Source organism: Littorina saxatilis, linkage group LG15 (assembly GCF_037325665.1).
Source record: "Littorina saxatilis isolate snail1 linkage group LG15, US_GU_Lsax_2.0, whole genome shotgun sequence".
NCBI classification, from domain to species: Eukaryota; Metazoa; Mollusca; class Gastropoda; order Littorinimorpha; family Littorinidae; genus Littorina; species Littorina saxatilis.
In genome coordinates this window covers 47,272,184-47,291,503 of record NC_090259.1, presented here as the reverse complement: position 1 = coordinate 47,291,503, position 19,320 = coordinate 47,272,184, and the positions used below count along the sequence as shown (strand labels likewise).

At 40.5% G+C, this 19,320-nt stretch overlaps 2 protein-coding genes and 1 long non-coding RNA gene across 3 annotated transcripts in view; all 3 read left to right on the top strand.

The window, feature by feature from the left end:
• Positions 1-6,159, top strand: part of LOC138948347 (multiple epidermal growth factor-like domains protein 10) — a gene marked incomplete at its 5' end in the record, with an annotated part of 269,682 nt that extends 263,523 nt beyond the window's left edge. Inside the window, 2 exon segments of the mRNA XM_070319878.1 lie at positions 1,171-1,251; positions 6,119-6,159. Coding sequence (XP_070175979.1) covers positions 1,171-1,251; positions 6,119-6,159 — 122 coding nt within the window.
• Positions 1-19,320, top strand: part of LOC138949527 (DNA (cytosine-5)-methyltransferase 1-like) — a 350,084-nt gene that overhangs the window by 305,912 nt on the left and 24,852 nt on the right. The window lies entirely within an intron of this gene.
• Positions 15,344-18,922, top strand: LOC138949491 (uncharacterized). The gene is made up of 4 exons (XR_011450297.1): positions 15,344-15,583; positions 15,937-16,121; positions 16,914-17,004; positions 18,003-18,922. It is a non-coding gene; the product is annotated as an uncharacterized lncRNA (long non-coding RNA).

Below are 19,320 nucleotides of genomic sequence, written 5' to 3'. Positions count from 1 at the left end.
GCTTGCGCTGGCATCTGCTTACATAGACCCACATTAAGTCACCACCGTGTGGTAGACACAGACGACATTTGGTAGCACTGACTGCCAGCTTTACGGTAATGCGTACCCCTAGCGCGGCTCTGCTTGGGTGGGAATGTTCTGAGCAAAACACTATGTGTTACTCCATACCCCCCGCCCTCTATGGGACTTCTTGACCCCAACCAATTGGGGGGGGGGAGGGGGGGGGGTTTGCCCAGTCGGTAGAGGCGCTGGCTTTAAAACCGGTTGTTACTATCAGCGTGGGTTCAACCCCTAAGTTCGGCGCGGGATGTGTGTCCCAGAGTCAACTTTGTGCAGACTCTCCTCGGTGTCCGAACACCCCCGTGTGCACGCATGCGCACGATAAAGATCCCAGGGTCACAGCGAAAGCCTCAGGCCTTGGAAACACGAATACATGCATGCAAAAATATGAAGCTCGGGTGTCCGTTCGGCCAACAGCCAATAAAGTAACCATTTCAGCACTGACCCAAAACGACCCAACCCGGTCCCTAGCCCACTTCAGGTCTCCTCTAGCAGCCGGCAGCCAGCTGTCTACATCCCCCCCCCCCCTCCCTGCATTTTTATTTTTTATTTTCATACAAAGCCGGGTTTTCCCGTGTAACATGCCCCTAATGGCTTTGCCGTGAGGGCGTAAAACTTACATTTTCTCTATGTCTGTATTTCCCCTCCCCCATTCTTCTTTTCCTCTACCCCCTATTTTTCTGTCCATTCTATAACCCTTTGTAGTTCAGGTAAAAGAAAGAATTGCAATTGCGTCTCTCTCTCTCTCTCTCTCTCTCTCTCTCTCTCTCTCTCTCTCTCTCTCTCTCTCTCTCTGTCTCAAGCACGTAGGCAAACACACCCACACACACACACACACACAAACACACACACACACATACCGATTCACACACACACACACACACACGCACGCACACACACACGCACGCACGCACACACGCACACACACACACAAACACACACTCAAACAGACACACACACACACACACACATACCGATTCACACACACACACACACACACACACGCACGCACACACACACGCACGCACGCACACACGCACGCACAAGCCCACACACACACACACACACACACACTCACACACACACATGAACGATGCCTTCTATGTTCAGAACTGTTCCTAAACATGGACTGTACAGACAACCCAGACCTCTGCATGAGAGGTACCGTGTGCGGTGTCAACAAAAAGTGCAGTGAGTATATTATCAGAATCTCTGTCCCATTGTCATTGCAAGCACAAACTGTGTCAGACTTTAATAATTATGGCTTTTTGACTGATTCGAGGTGACCCGCTAAATACCATAACGCTCAGACAGGGACCCTTTTTGTTGATCACGTTTCAACTAAACAAGACAGTAACAAACTGGAAATAACGTGAATCAGCGTAATTTATTCTAAAGAATGACACTTCAAATGCTGTCAAATAATATACTCTTGATCTTTAAAATACCGATAAGCCAGTTTTGTCGGGGGGTGCTTTACAGAACGGCAAGGTACCACCCACCCTCTGAGTGTGCAATGCCGATCCGCTCACTTGTAAATGTCATTGTCAAAGTTCTGAAGAATAAAGTTAATTTGCGTCACTGAATTTACGTCAAATATATCTTTACGTCATTTCCTATCTCTCTAGCGTTGATTCTAAATCTGTGGCTCTCTGTTGGACAAAAAACCAAAAGCAACGGAAAAGTCCAAGGTTTTTAAATATCCCCAAAAACTTGAAAATCGAATGCCAAATGTTACAAACATCTCTGGAAAAATATTTTAAAAATTGAAAAAAAATTGTTGTTGTTGTCGCTGAAGATTTAGTGTTGCGGGGCTAACCAAGACAAGTCGCCTGGGGTCAAGTAGTGGTCACGTGGTTTTCGGTGCACTGTGACGTCGGTGCACTGTGACGTCACAAGTTATTGTGTCGATTCTACCACTAGTACCAGCTTGATTTTCACACAGAAAAGTCACCACTGTATGCCCGAAAAGAATGCCTCGGTGGAGAGCAGCCGCAAACACTGGGCGAAAAGTCACGTTTTGGCACTATAACGTGGCATATAACATGAAACATGAAGTTAATCAACTGAATTTTGTGGCATTATACCTGTGCGATTCACATCAAGTTAGAAAAACTGCCGTAACGCAATAAAATCCCTGGGATTTTAGCAGGGTGCAAAACACGGTAAAACATCGAGTTTTGGTGTCTGTGTTTTGGACGTTTTCGCTACGTTAACGCACGGCGATTCACGTCGTGTTAAACGCGTTTCAGCAGTGCGCAAAACACCACAAAACCTATGGAGTTACGATACGTTTTTCTGGTTTCTAAAACTTGATGTTAGAGTGTTGTTTTGATGGATTATTCTGCGTTTTCATCAGCCTGGTGCCAAACCCCGGCCGCCTCTCGGCGAGTCTGCAGAATCAGACGATTATCGGCTTCCTCTCTCTCTCTTTCTCTCTCAGCACGGTCACACACACACACACACACACACACACACACACACACACACACACACCCACACACATATATATATATATATATATATATATATATATATATATATATATATTATATATATAATTATATACATACACACACACACACATTGCACAGGCATACACCATACACACACACACACACACACACCGTCACACACACATTCACACCGTCACTGCACACACACATTATAACTGACATATAATGACACACAAACGGTACACACAGGCACACGCACAGGCACACACTGTGCACACACTGGGACACACAAACATACATACACACACACACACACACACATGCACGCGCGCGCACACACTATGGGCACACACACTCGCACACACACACACACACACACACCTTTTTTGGTATCTCTTATTTTCTCCATAAGAGCCTTGTAAGTGCACAAGAGGAGATACAGTACGAATAGCCCGTGCGTTGAACAGAGAAAGTAGGTCATTTTAAACTGACAATTTTTGGCCAGCCAGATAAGAGTTCGTCTCTATTCCTTAGCAAACCTACGGTACCGGTCGAGCGAGTTAATCATTTTCACATGTGTTGCTGAGGCGAGCTTTGCTGGCCCTGAGAAAGCCGACTGACCACAAAGAGGTCTTTGTTCTAGTTTCCCCCCCCCCCCCCCCCCCTCTCCCCAAAACATCCGGCCGAGAGGGTGGCTGATTGACTGGACTTTACTCTCCATGTATCTGCAGGAAGTGACTCGAGTTGGAGATTTTAGGATTTTCATTGCCCTTCCTTTTCTGATAATGTTTTAATCACATAGTTTTTGGATGCAACACATAATGTCCTTTTTACATTTAGTCAAGTTTTGACTAAATGTTTTAACGTAGAGGGGGGAATCGAGACGAGGGTCGTGGTGTATGTGCGTGTGTGTGTGTGTGTGTGTCTGTCTGTCTCTGTGTGTGTGTAGAGCGATTCAGACTAAACTACTGGACCGATCTTTATGAAATTTGACATGAGAGTTCCTGGGTATGAAATCCCCATACGTTTTTTTCATTTTTTCAATAAATGTCTTTGATGACGTCATATCCGGCTTTTCGTGAAAGTTGAGGCGGCACTCAGTGTCACGCTCTCATTTTTCAACCAAATTGGTTGAACTTTTGGTCAAGTAATCTTTGACGAAGGCCGGGGTTTGGTATTGCATTTCAGCTTGGTGGCTTAAAAACTAATGAGTGAGTTTAGTCATTAAAAATCTGAAAATTGTAAAAAAAAAAAAAAATTATAAAACGATCCAAATTTACGTTCATCTTATTGTTTATCATTGTCTGATTCCAAAAACATATAAATATGTTATATTTGGATTAAAAACAAGCTCTGAAAATTAAAAATATAAAAATTATTATCAAAATTAAATTGTCCTAATCAATTTAAAAACACCTTCATCTTATTCCTTGTCGGTTCCTGATTCCAAAAACATATACATATGATATGTTTGGATTAAAAACACGCTCAGAAAGTTAAAACGAAGAGAGGTACAGAAAAGCGTGCTATCCTTCTCAGCGCAAGTACTACCCCGCTCTTCTTGTCAATTTCACTGCCTTTGCCGTGCGCGGTGGACTGACGATGCTACGAGTGTTGCATTGCGTTCAGTTTCATTCTGTGAGTTCGACAGCTACTTGACTAAATGTTGTATTTTCGCCTTACGCTACTTGTTACATTTAGTCAAGTTTTGACTAAATGTTTTAACATAGAGGGGGAATCGAGACGAGGGTCGTGGTGTATGTGTGTGTGTGTGTGTGTGTGTGTGTGTGTGTGTGTGTGTGTGTGTGTGTGTGTGTGTGTGTAGAGCGATTCAGAGTAAACTACTGGACCGATCTTTATGAAATTTGACATGAGAGTTCCTGGGTATGATATCCCCGGATGTTTTTTTTCATTTTTTCGATAAATGTCTTTGATGACGTCATATCCGGCTTTTTGTAAAAGTTGAGGCGGCACTGTCACACCCTCATTTTTCAATCAAATTGATTGAAATTTTGGCCAAGCAATCTTCGACGAAGGCCGGACTTTGGTATTGCATTTCAGCTTGGTGGCTTAAAAATTAATTCATGACTTTGGTCATTAAAAATCTAAAAATTGTAAAAAAACTTTTTTTATATAAAATGATCCAAATTTACGTTCATCTTATTCTTCATCATTTTCTGACTCCGAAAACATATAAATATGTTGTATTTGGATTAAAAACAAGCTCTGAAAATTAAAAAAATTAAAATTATGATCAAAGTTAAATTTTCGAAATCAATTTAAAAACACTTTCATCTCATTCCTTGTCGGTTCCTGATTCCAAAAACATATAGATATGACATGTTTGGATTAAAAACACGCTCAGAAAGTTAAAACGAAGAGAGGTACAGAAAAGCGTGCTGTCCTTCTCAGCGCAACTACTACCCCGCTCTTCTTGTCAATTTCACTGCCTTTGCCATGAGCGGTGGACTGACGATGCTACGAGTATACGGTCTTGTTGAAAAATTGCATTGCGTTCAGTTTCATTCTGTGAGTTCGACAGCTTGACTAAATGTTGTATTTTCGCCTTACGCGACTTGTTTGTTACATTTAGTCGGTCTGGTGCGTGTGGTTTGAATGCCGTCCTGATAAGTGTCTTTTAAAAACACATTCACAGTAACATCTTCGACGCAGACACAGACAGTTAATTAGGAAGGGCTCCTAATATGGACCACTTTTTGTTTCATGCTGATAACTTGCTTGTTTTCTTGTGAAGAGTTTTATTTTGTGTTTGGTAGTCCTTCTCTCAATCAATATGAGGCTTATATCGCGCGTATTCCGTGGGTACAGTTCTAAGCGCAGGGATTTAAAAAAAATAATAATTATGCAATTTATATCGCGCACATATTCAAGGCGCATGGATTTAATTATGCCGTGTGAGGTGGAATTTTTTTTACACAATACATCAAGCATTCACATCGGCCAGCAGATCGCAGCCATTTCGGCGCACATCCTACTTTTCACGATCAAGGCCTATCTCTCTTAGGTTAACCGTTAGGCCTAATTAGAGTGAAATAGCTTTGATAGACATTCAGCAAAAATTAAATACAGTCAAAATCACAAATGGTCCATAATAGGAGCCTGGGCGCCTAATATGGACCAGTGAAGCGGCCTTCACAAATCACTGTAAAAAGCCCCCTATACTTCAAAATAACATGATACAGCTCAGTGTACAAGTCAGACTAATTTTAATATGCTTTAGATTGATCTGTTTCGGGTTGATGAGAGCATTATTTGAAGAACACCAGGAAACTAAAGAAGCTTATCAAAAACAGAGTAAAAATAAGTGAAATTATCAACTTCCACGAAAAGAAGACTTTTTTTTTTAAATCTCGAAGACTAGTTATAGGTTATTTCCAGCAAGCTTCTTAATGAATTAATGAGAATAGCTTTTAGCTTTTTTTTCTTCAATTTGTTGAAGGTGGTCCATATTAGGGGACTCGCACATACTTTGAGATTTTGCCATTATTTTTTGTTTGCAGTAGAAACTCGGGGTCAACACTGCTAAAATGTAACAAATGCGGTCTTAGCTGTCATATATGGTAATTTTTGTGTGATAAAAGCTTTGGCTGTGGACACTGAGAAACGACTGAGTCCGTTTTAGGCGGCAAATTTAGAGTGAACGCTGCCAAACTGAATGAAAAAAATTAGAAAAAGCCTAACGGTTTTGAGATTTGTGTTTCTGCAACTGTTTTGACATGTGCGAGTTATCCAGAGAGGTTGAATACAGCGAACAAAACTTTTTTGAGCGCTCTAGCACCGTTAGTTTTTCAGAACAGGAGGGGGTCCATAATTATTGGGAGCCGGTCCATATTAGGAGCCCTTCCCCCATATCTACGTGAAGCTACCACCGCTCGGCTTTACACACACACACTTTTAATTATTATTATTATTATTATTATGGGGAGCTTATATAGCGCGAACCACAACTGTGCTCTCCGCGGTTTACATATTAATTTCTGCCGTTTAAAATGTAATGTTTTACAGACAGACAGACAAACAGACTTACCTTACTTACCTATTCAGCCACAAATATAACAATATTCCACATAACAAAAATTAAAAAAATAAGCCTACAAAACCGCTCCAGTCCAACCATATTCCGCGTACACAATCTTCACTTCCATCCCCATTTTGAAACATCGCAACAGACTTCCAGATATGATTATAACACGACCATATGTGTTCTCTGGTTGCATGTTTGTTCAGTGTCTTGTCCCCACATAAAGCATATTAACTCTACCTGTCCTAAAGCCAGTTGCAGTTCTAAGAGGACGTTAAAACTAATTATCATCACACACACACACACACACACACACACACACACACACACACGCGCGCGCGCGCGCACACACACACACACACACACACACACATTTGAAAGATCCCATGTATGTTTTATGATTGTTGTTTTGGTCTGAATACAACTTTGGAATCTTACTACACTCATAGACCTATATTAATATAGGTCCCTGCTACACTCTTGTTGATTTTACATTTAAGTTGTCAGAAGTATTTTGTTCGTCGGTTCGTGTCTGGTGCGTGTGGTTTGAATGCCGCCCTGACAAATGTCTTTTAAAAACACATTCACGGTAACATCTTCGACGCAGACACAGACAGTTAGGAAGGGCTCCTAATATGGACCACTTTTTGTTTCATGCTGATAACTAGCTTGTTTTCTTGCGAAGAAGTTTTATTTTGTGTTTGGTAGTCCTTCTCTCTTAGGTTAGCCGTTAGGCCTAATTAGAGTGAAATAGCTTTGATAGACATTCAGCAAAAATTAAATACATACAAAATCACAAATGGTACATATTAGGAGCCTGGGCGCCTAATATGGACCAGTGAAGCGGCCTTCACGAATCACTGTAAAAAAAGCCCCCTATACTTCAAAATAGCATGATACAACTTAGTGTACAAGTCAGACTAATTCTTCTTCTTCTTCGTACGACGGTTGTGTCAGACTCGGAATCTGGAGGATGCCATGAACATGGACGTTCTTTCCAGGTCCTCCAGTGCTCCCCACATTTTGGTCCTCAGATCTGTTTGGTCAGGCCATGTCTGGATCAGACTAATTCAAATATGCTTTAGATTGATCTGTTTCGGGTTGATGAGAGCATTATTTGAAGAACACCAGGAAACTAAAGAAGCTTATCAAAAACAGAGTGAAAATAAGTAAAATTATCAACTTGCACGAAAAGAAGACTTTTTGTTATTTTTTTTTTAAACTGATCTCGAGGGCTAGTAATAGGTTATTTCCAGCAAGCTTCTTAATGAATTAATGAAAAAAGCCTTTAGCTTCTTTTTCTTCGATTTGTTGAAGGTGGTCCATATTTTAGGGGACTCGCACATACTTTGAGATTTTGCTATTGATTTTTTGTTTGAAGTAGAAACTTGGGGTCAACACTGCTAAAATGTAACAAATGCGGTCTTAGCTGTCATAGCAAATTTTGTGTGAAAGCTTTGGCTGTGGACAGAAACGAGTCCGTTTTAGGCAGCACATTTAGAGTGAACGCTGCCAAAAGTGAAAACAAGTCGCGTAAGGCGAAAATACAATATTTAGTCAAGTAGCTGTCGAACTCACAGAATGAAACTGAACGCAATGCCATTTTACTCGTAGCATCGTCAGGCCACCGCTCATGGCAAAGGCAGTGAAATTGACAAGAAGAGCGGGGTAGTAGTTGCGCTAAGAAGGATGAGGGCCCCAAAGGGTTTAAAATCGTGATCGTGATTGGCGTTTTTTGACCTTTCTGTGACCGTGATTGCCGAAATTTCCATTTCTGTGATCATGATGGGACTTTGCCCGTGATCCGTGATGACAAAAAAATCAAGTCTCGTGATCGTGATCGTCATTTGTTTTCGTGATCGTGATGGGCATTATTGCAAAGCATTTTATTTTCAACGTACATTTTTCACAGCTGTATCACTCTATGATCCTCTATTCGTCAAGGAGCCAATCCCGATTGAAGGGAAGCAACAACACATTCAGAAATATGATTTTGACAGAGATCCAATCAGAAGGCAAATTGCAAAAGTCTGCCAAACTTCATCCAATGGAAGGGCTTCGTGCAAAAGTTTTGAGTGCATTCAGTCAAATTCGAATTCGAAGATCAAAAATGGCGTGCAGCGGTACTGTCATCGAACTTCTGTTATATTTTGTGGATTCAAGCCAGACCAAAGCAGGCGGCGAGAATGCCTTCCTTCTACGGGTCGGTCTTTCCGAAGACGAAATATCAAGGTATGTTGATTTATGTTGCTCTATGACTGTTCTGAATATAGGCAAAGATCTTGAAATTTGTTCAAGATCTTTGAGTTTGAGTGAGATCATTGACATTGTCGACATTGCCACGTCCGGCTGTCACTCGCTCAGTGTGACCTCGACTGGCTCGAGATCGAGTCTGCGTGTAGCCAAAACCGAAACTAGAAATGTGTTTTTTCATCCCAGCAACGTGGACACGCTTGGCATAGATTCTAATTGTCGCTTCTTTGCATTAAGCTTGGATTTATTTTAGCGCCTGTAAACTTTAATATCAACAATGGGTTAAATTCAGAAACAATGGCGGGGAGACGTGCCAGTTTGGGTCACTTGATCCTCATGTCAAAGACGATCAAAGTCATGTTCGTTGGGGATTTTGTCAGGCATGCTACTTTTCCGGTAATTGCCGAAAATTCGATAAAGCCGTTTTTAAAATCCGGTAAAGTCAAATTTATTCCGGTGAAGTTGAAAAATTTCCGCAAAAACGATCCGTGTGAATATCGCGCAACGCGACCGGGCGCCGGTCTGAATGAACCAGCGCACAGTAGTGTTGTTTTCACCAGTTTGGAGGTGTGTTGAATGGTGGTGGGGGGAGGCTAAAATGGGATTTTTAACAAGATCACAACACTATTACAGCCCTGAAAATGATGCCCAGAATGCACCAGATTGCACAGATTTTAACCGTTTTTTGAAAAAAAATTCGGGGGGGCATGCCCCCGGACCCCCCTAGTTGGCTCGCCTGCTTCGCAGGCTCAGGCTTGTGGCTTCGCCACTGGCACTGCGCGCTTCTTTCGGGTAAAACCATTTTTGGCCTGTAGCATTCCTGTTTGTTTTTCAAGGCCATGAAACCAGGCGATGGTGTACCTCAAATTGTATGGCAAAGTTGAAAATAAAGAACCCATCACACATACATGTACTTTAATTTCTATCCACCCAATAGTTTTTGAGAAAATAGGTTTACAAGATTTAGCTCTGGAAATGTGAAATTGTGCAAGTATATATTCATGTGTGTGAGACGGTGAGGGTGTGGGAGTTGAATGTCAGTGTATGAGTGGAGAGAGAGAGAGAGAGAGAGAGAGAGAGAGAGAGAGAGAGAGAGAGAGAGAGAGAGAGAGAGAGAGAGAGAGAGAGAGAGAGAGAGAGAGAGAAAACAATGAAAACAACATTCTTGTTACTGATTACAAATCATGATATGTATTTCTATGTGTGTATGAAAGAGAATTAAAAAAATAATAAGAAGAAAGTGCAACAGTTCTCACTTTGTGTTGAATAAACAATAGATGCAGAGGGGCGAATTACTGTGTTGTTGTGTTTACTTTGACACGTGCTTTCTGTACATGCAACTTTTACCGTGACCGTGATTTGCCACTGGTGTTCGTGATCGTGAAAACAAAAATCAAGGTAACTGTGATCGTGAAAGCTAAAATTTCCCTTCCCGTGATCGTGATGATACCCCCCCCTTTGGGGCCCTCAAGGATAGCACGCTTTTCTGTACCTCTCTTTGTTTTAACTTTCTGAGCGTGTTTTTAATCCAAACATATCATATCTATATGTTTTTGGAATCAGGAACCGACAAGGAATAAGATGAAAGTGTTTTTAAATTGATTTGGACAATTTAATTTTGATAATAATTTTTATATATTTAATTTTCAGAGCTTGTTTTTAATCCGAATATAACATATTTATATGTTTTTGGAATCAGCAAATGATGGAGAATAAGATAAACGTAAATTTGGATCGTTTTATAAATTTTATTTTTTTTTTACAATTTTCCGATTTTTAATGACCAAAGTCATTAATTAATTTTTAAGCCACCACGCTGAAATGCAATACCGAAGTCCGGGCTTCGTCGAAGATTACGTGACCAAAATTTGAACCAATTTGGTTGAAAAATGAGGGCGTGACAGTGCCGCCTCAACTTTCACGAAAAGCCGGATATGACGTCATCAAAGACATTTATCAAAAAAATGAAAAAACGTTCGGGGATATCAATCCCAGGAACTCTCATGTCAAATTTCATAAAGATCGGTCCAGTAGTTTGGTCTGAATCGCTCTACACACACACACAGACAGACAGACAGACACACACACACACACACACACACACACACACACACACACACACATACACCACGACCCTCGTCTCGATTCCCCCCTCTACGTTAAAATATTTAGTCAAAACTTGACTAAATATAAAAAGAGAAAAAGCCTAACAGTTTTGAGATTTGTGTTTCTGCAACTGTTTTGACATGTGCAAGTTATCCAGAGAGGGTGAATACAGCGATCACTTTGTCCGCACGTCGCTGGGCATATCAGCGCAGTTCAACGTTGCCAGAGACCAAAGAAGCGCTTTACTCAGGTCGCAGCGCGAGGCGGCTCACTGGAGGAATGTTTGAAAACTATCTGTGCTCGACTGCCAGCAGACCACAGGCACATTACACCCAATAAAGTTTGGACTTGTACTGGCAGAGAGCGAATGCAAATTCTTGTAGGCATACACAGACGCAACATATACAGACAATAACACCCACAACACTTCAACAGCATATGAAAGGAATAAAAATAAATCCGCAAATCGCGCACAATACACCAGTTAGAAAAACAAGGAGTACCAAAGCGGCGTGCAGAAACTAAACTGACTCGGAGACTGAGAAGAAACATTTATCACACGATGTGGATAGCAAACATTAAAATAAAACAGATAAGTCAAGCAAAAAATAAACACAAATATCGAAAACACAATAAACAAAGGTAAAGAAAACAAGTCGCGTAAGGCGAAAATACAATATTTAGTCAAGTAGCTGTCGAACTCACAGAATGAAACTGAACGCAATGCAACGCAGCAAGACAGTAGCATCGTCAGTCCACCGCGCACGGCAAAGGCAGTGAAATTGACAAGAAGAGCGGGGTAGTACTTGCGCTGAGAAGGATAGCACGCTTTTCTGTACCTCTCTTCGTTTTAACTTTCTGAGCGTGTTTTTAATCCAAACATAATTATCATATGTATATGTTTTTGGAATCAGGAACCGACAAGGAATAAGATGAAAGTGTTTTTAAATTGATTTCGAAAAAAACATTTTGATAATAATTTTTATATATTTAATTTTCAGAGCTTGTTTTTAATCCGAATATAACATATTTATATGTTTTTGGAATCAGCAAATGATGGAGAATAAAATAAACGTAAATTTGGATCGTTTTATAAATTGTTATTTTTTTTTACAATTTTCAGATTTTTAATGACCAAAGCCATTAATTAATTTTTAAGCCACCAAGCTGAAATGCAATACCGAACCCCGGGCTTCGTCGAAGATTACTTGACCAAAATTTCAACCAATTTGGTTGAAAAATGAGGGCGTGACAGTGCCGCCTCAACTTTCACGAAAAGCCGGATATGACGTCATCAAAGACATTTATCAAAAAAATGAAAAAAACGTTCGGGGATTTCATACCCAGGAACTCTCATGTCAAATTTCATAAAGATCGGTCCAGTAGTTTAGTCTGAATCGCTCTACACACACACACACACACACAGACACACACACACACACACGCACATACACCACGACCCTCGTTTCGATTCCCCCTCGATGTTAAAATATTTAGTCAAAACTTGACTAAATATAACAAAAAGAGATGCTTGCCGACAGTCAGTGTGTGAGTGCGTGGTTTGTGCGTCAGCGGGGTGTGTGTGTGTGTGTGTGTGTGTGTGTGTGTGTGCGCGTGCATGCGTGCGTAGCGGCTACGTTCTTGCGTGTGTGCGTTCGAATGAGAAAGAAGAGAGAGAGAGGATTGAAGAATGAGGTCACGCTCTCTGTCACATGAATACATATACACACACTGAAGGCTACCTCGGACACGAACACTTGCCAACAACTGTGGTTGGACATGCTTTTGAAATGGAATATTTTTTCGACATGATTTCTGGACATACGAATCCCGCTGTGTTGCCTACTGATGTTGCGAATGATGAAGGTTTTGAGTTGACTGACCTTGAGGAGGTATTGCATCAGGCGTTTATCGTCTCAAATTATATCCTTGCTACTTTTCAGGAGTCAACTATTGCCATTCATGGTAACTTGGATAGTCAAAGTTTTTATTTGTTTGATCATCAGTTCCCATCAAAGAAACAGAAATGGTAACCATTCTTCAAATGGCGCTGCAGTTTTGATGTCATCAAGTTAATTCCTTTGCAGAATTGATTGATTTTCTCAAAAGCCATTATCAATGTGTTTATCAATTAACACCTGTTCATTTCTGTCCAACTGCAATGCAAACTCAATGTGGAGGAAACAAGGATTCATTACAAACAAGTCATCCCTGTACATCAACAGATTTATGTACCTCAATCAATACTGCTAGTATGAGTGACAGGAATCTAAAAGAAAAAACAACCAAACGCAAATGTACTACTACTTCAACGACTCGTTTGAATGTAAAACAGAAATGTAACACTATCTGTGACAATGACGGTTCTACGACTCGTTTGAATGACGGCCGGTATAGATCGAACCTTAACCCACAACTACGAAAATTTGTGTCAGACTTTTTTGAACAGGAAAATATGCCTCTGTTCAACAGTAACCAACACATGGAAGATGTTTTTGAAACTTTACAGAAATGTAACACTAGCCTATCTGTGACAATGTTGCTTTTGAATTGAACCCACATTTGTTGAACAGGAGAGAATGTTCCTGTTCAACAGTGCCCAAAACACTGAATCTGACGTTTTTGAATCTTTTCTGTCATCTAACTGAATCTGACGTTTTTGAATCTTTTCTGTCATCTAACCCAATTGCTCATGACTTCATCGATCTTGAACATGCCTACTTTTCAAAGAAAGACAGACAAAAGCGAAATCTGCATGTTAGCCATCTGCCTGAAATGGTCAATGCACTTTTGTAAAATTGTCACATCTGTTATGCACTTTTGTGAAATGGTCAGTGCTGTTGTGCACTTATGCAAAACTTGGTGCTGTGCTGTTAACATTTGAACAAAATGCATTTTGTTCAAATGTTTAGTGCAACTTGCTACTATATAATCGCTGTATGCGCTTTGTGGTAATAATGCACTTTTGTGAAAAGTTTGCGCTAAATGTTTGTGCTGTTAACATTTGAACAAAATGCATTTGTTCAAATGTTTAGTGCAACTTGCTACTATATAATCGCTGTATGCGCTTTGTGGTAATAATGCACTTTTGTGAAAAGTTTGCGCTAAATGTTGGCACTATGCATCATTGTTGGAGCACCCTCCTGTAGTAGATGCACCATGCATAAAAATGTACTTATGTGAAATGTTTCGTGTAAATTATTGTCACAATAATGTTTTGTGCGCCCCCATGTATGTGTTCTGTGCTAATAATGCACGGTTGTGAAATGTCCGTACACATTTTGTGGCACTATGTAATTGTTAGTGCATCCTCGTGCGGATGCTTCGTGCTAAAATTGCACTTCCATTAAAATATTGTACGCTCATGTCAACTGGTACTATATTTTCAATTGTTTCTCTGTCAATTTCAGATGTTTGTTTCCAATTACTTCAGTATCTCCCTGTTGCAATTCCAGGTGATTCATTATGCATGTGCCAATCAGTTTGAGGTGTTTAATTCTGATTCCTGTATTTACAGTGTAAAATTAAAACTATTGTTTTCAAACATTCCTAGGACACCTGGTAATGGTTCTGTGTTTTTTTGTAATTTGTATTTTGTTTTTCTGCAATAAATATTTGAAATGGATCTGAGACTGACTTACTACTTTTAGCACTCTTTTTCACCACATTCCCACGTACAGATATTGCAATATCAACTCTTCCTTTCTACCTGTTTCAAACAAGCTCTATTTTTTAATTAAAAAGTTTTTTTTTCTTGTGGCTGTTTGATCAAGCATTGACTGAAATAAACAATTTATATAGGCCTATATCCAGCACAACATGCAATTCATTAACTTTTGACCCTAACCTTTAACACTTCCCAAAATAAATCTTTGGTGGACATTGCATCGACGCTGTTCATTTTGAATGAACATTTTTCTTGTTAGATCAGTGGTCTATGCCGGCGCATAGTTGTGTATTGACTGGATCAATCGCCAACTCGCTGCGCTCGCGGTAAGTGCTGACAACCGGAAGAAAGCTGCATTCCGAAAAAAGTCACTTCCGTTTCGCCATTTTTCGATGATGCCAGAGAAGTGAACCATGATTTCAAGATGCCCGGTGCAAATTGTTGTATGCCTGGATGCAGCGTGAGCTCACTAAGATCTTCAACGCTTATAACTTTCCATGGTATACCAAACGGAAAAGCGGATGCCGAATGGAGAGCTGCTCTTCCACAAAATCAACCGTGCTGACAAGCTTTTCAACCCGAAGAATGCGAGGATATGTTCCCGACATTTCAAAGAAACATGCTTCAAATACGGTACGTAAAAAAACTAGTAATATAGCGAAAATAAGCTTTCATCTGATTGTCTGTGCTGTGTTGTTTTGCTTGTAATGCTTCAAGTGACGAAGCTCTAGTAGTATCAATCAATCAGTATGAGGCTTAGTACTTGCAAACACTGTACATAAGGAAGACGTGGAACTTGCGAAGAAAATGCGAAAAAGTGTTTGTGGGTTATCGTCCCTAGTCACATGCTGGCGGCGAAAACAAAATGGCGGATCGCGTAGGTACCGATCGTGTGCGAGGTGGTGGTAAATTGTGTTCGGCTTTTTGTTGCAAGAACGCCCGTTACAAACAGAGCTGCTTCGGGAAAACTTTCCACAAGTTCCCTACAGAAGAAAAAAGGTGGGTTGTGCAGTGATTATTTCATCAGGTTTACCTTCTTCAGAATGAGAATGCAATGGCTCGAGTCAACTCACTCAGTAGACTACAGCGTCAGCGAGTACTTACGACTGTGAGTGTGAGTCAGCAGTCAGTACAAAACAACAATTTACACTTGATGACAAACCCGTGGGCATATTTGCCGAAACCTTTATCAAACCTTGCTTACGGGAAAACTACAGTACAAAGGTACATCACTCATCCGTTTTGCGTTCAGGCAGAGCGTTAGATTTAGACTGAAGATCTGATTTAGCTTTTTTTGTCTTTCCTTTTTGCTTAGTTTAACAATAACATTGTTGTTTTTATTGTCAAACTAGGTGCAGAATATGGATGCAATTCACAAGGCGAGAGGACTTTGAAAAGCTGCAGCCAGCTGATGTTCAAGGTCTCAAGCTTTGTACTGATCACTTTGAGGCCAACCAGTAAAACAATCCTGCAGAGAGGATCACTTGTGTGGAATGCTGTCCCGACATTGTTTGCAGTGCCCAATCCACCACCGAAGGTTATTTATTTATTGGTTTTAGGTTTTTGCAAACCAAAGAAGCACACTATTAAATGCAGGTTGAGTAATGACAAGTTTGAGGCTGATGTAAGAATTGAAAACAAGTTAGCATTGTTCCCATCAAATAATGCCTGTTTGCATTTAGCGCAAAAAAATGATAAGGCCAACAAAAAAAAGTTACTTATTTTGGATCGACGTCTTGATTATGATGATATGATGAACTTATTTTGCAAAAAAACAGCCCCAAATGGCAAAAAAGGTATAGGGTCGGCGTCAACAACAAAAAAGTTGTATGTTTCTGGTCACCTGACCCTACCTATGTTTTCCCGACGACCCTAGACTTTTTTTTTTTTTCATTTTCAAAAATAAAAGGGGTATTCGAAAATCAATTGTTTTCCTGTTTTTCAACGAAATAGTTAAAAAGATGGTTTAAAAAAAAAAAGTTTAGAAAAAAAATCTCCACCTTTAGTCATGTTAGGTCACAAAAAAGTCTGTTTAAGGTAACGTAGCCCCCCCAAAAATAGCGTCGGTAGGTCGGCTTTTTAGTTTTGTATTTTAGCCATCTGAATATTTTAATTTTATTTTTTAATGCCCCCAAAAAGTCTAGGGCCGGTGGGAAAAAAATAGGGTCGGTCCGGATACCGTAAACAGATTATTTTTTGTTTTGCCTTACCAGAAACATACACTTTTTGTGTGTGGCCTAAGACCAATGCCATGAAATTGGGAGAAATGTTTCATTGTGACTGGGTGTTGGTTGTGAGTTTGTCAGTTAAAGAGCTGTGCAATTTGCAGGTTGCTAGTGGGAGGAAGCCACCATCGCAAAGGGTAGCTACAAATGAAGCCAGCACCGACCTGTCGCCTGATGCACAAATTGTTCAACCAGGTAAGAGATTTTTAACCATGAAGAACACCCTGACATCAAAAAATGTTTAAACTCATCCATTACATAGTTGATAATCGCTGTATAGGGTGACGGGCGCTGTGGCGGGGTGGTAAGACGTCGGTCTATTAACTCGGAAGGTCGAGGGTTCGAATCCCGGTCGCGGCCGCCTGGTGGGTTAAGTGTGGAGATGTTTCCGATCTCCCAGGTCAACTTATGTGCAGACCTGTTAGTGACTTATCCCCCTTCATGTGTACACGCAAGCACAAGACCAAATACGCACGAAAAAGGTCCTGTAATCCATGTCAGAGTTCGGTGGGTTTTAGAAACACAAAAATACCCCGCATGCTTCCTCCGAAAGCGGCGTATGGCTGCCTAAATGGCGGGGTAAAAACGGTCATACACATAAAATTCCACTTGTGCAAATAAATGAGTGCACGTGGGAGTTTCAGGCCACGAACGCAGAAGAAGAAGAAGCTGTATAGGGCGGATGCATGGATGGATGAAATTGTACCTGTAGTTCCCACACGTAATGATGGGAAACATATCCTGTTAGAGGCATGGTGTAACAAGAAACAATTAAGTGGCTCTATTCCCATCTCCCCCCCCCCCCCCCCCCCCTTCCCCGTCGCGATATAAGCTTCGTGGTTGAAAACGACGTTAAACACCAAAGAAAGAAAGAGGCATGGTGTGTGAGGAGTTTACCTGGTACTGTTGTCCTAATCAATCAATCAATCAATCAATATAAAGCTTATATAGCGCGTATTCCGTGGGTACAGTTCTAATGGCCTCACCCATTCAGTACCAAACAAGGTCAATTCCATCATTGTTCCACATCGTATCCATAGTTGCTAATACACTTCATTTCTGGCCTGCCTTCCTACGCTATTGTTTATTTTCATTTTGTGATTGAATTACACATGTTTTAATTTCTTCCAGGTTGTAACTTGTTATGGTTATGTTATTTTATGTGTGTTTTGTGTGTGTGTTTTCTTTTTTAGATGACATTCAGGCGATCCTGGAGGACATAGGATGTAAAGCATCAAAGTCGTCATCCTCCCCATCCCCTCGTGAAGCGGAACTTCGGCAGAAGGTCAACAAACTGAGGAGCAAGGTTTTCCGATTAGAAAAGACAACGATGGAACCCCGTGTAAAACGAGCGAGTAAATTAGCCAAGCCTCCCAAGAAAGACTTTGTAATAGAACAGTTGTCTCATATATTATCAGGCGAGGCGAGCTATTTTGCCATTTATGCCTGTTACATATTTACCGGTTATCTGCTGCTGTATCCAATCCTGGCAGAGACGGAACGCATGTTACCAAGGAGCCGAAGGAGAGTCGATGAGATGAGAGAATGTGATTAACAATTGCCAACTCTCTCCGTACAAAGAGGGTCCAAAATTGTATCAAAATATAGATCGTAGGGAATTCAAAATAAAAAAAAGACAATAGACAAAACATGTACTTCGGCTCATAGAGCCTTCTTTAATTTTTGACTCAAAAGTCCATGCTCCGAGAGTCCTTTTTACATTTAGTCAAGTTTTGACTAAATGTTTTAACGTAGAGGGGGGAATCGAGACGAGGGTCGTGGTGTATGTGCGTGTGTGTGTGTGTCTGTCTGTGTGTGTGTGTAGAGCGATTCAGACTAAACTACTGGACCGATCTTTATGAAATTTGACATGAGAGTTCCTGGGTATGATATCCCCATACGTTTTTTTCATTTTTTTGATAAATGTCTTTGATGACGTCATATCCGGCTTTTCGTGAAAGTTGAGGCGGCACTGTCACGCCCTCATTTTTCAACCAAATTGGTTGAAATTTTGGTCAAGTAATCGTCGACGAAGCCCGGACTTCGGTATTGCATTTCAGCTTGGTGGCTTAAAAATTAATTAATGACTTTGGTCATTAAAAATCTGAAAATTGTAAAAAAAATATTTTTTTTTAAAAACGATCCAAATTTACATTCATCTTATTCTCCATCATTTGCTGATTCAAAAAACATATAAATATGTTATATTTGGATTAAAAACACGCTCTGAAAATTAAATATATAAAAATTAATATGAAAATTAAATTTTCGAAATCAATTTAAAAACACTTTCATCTTATTCCTTGTCGGTTCCTGATTCCAAAAACATATAGATATGATATGTTTGGATTAAAAACACGCTCAGAAAGTTAAAACAAAGAGAGGTACAGAAAAGCGTGCTATCCTTCTGAGCGCAACTGCTACCCGGCTCTTCTTGTCAATTTCACTGTCTTTGCCGTGAGCGGGTGACTGACGATGCTACGAGTATGCGGTCTTGCTGCGTTGCATGCG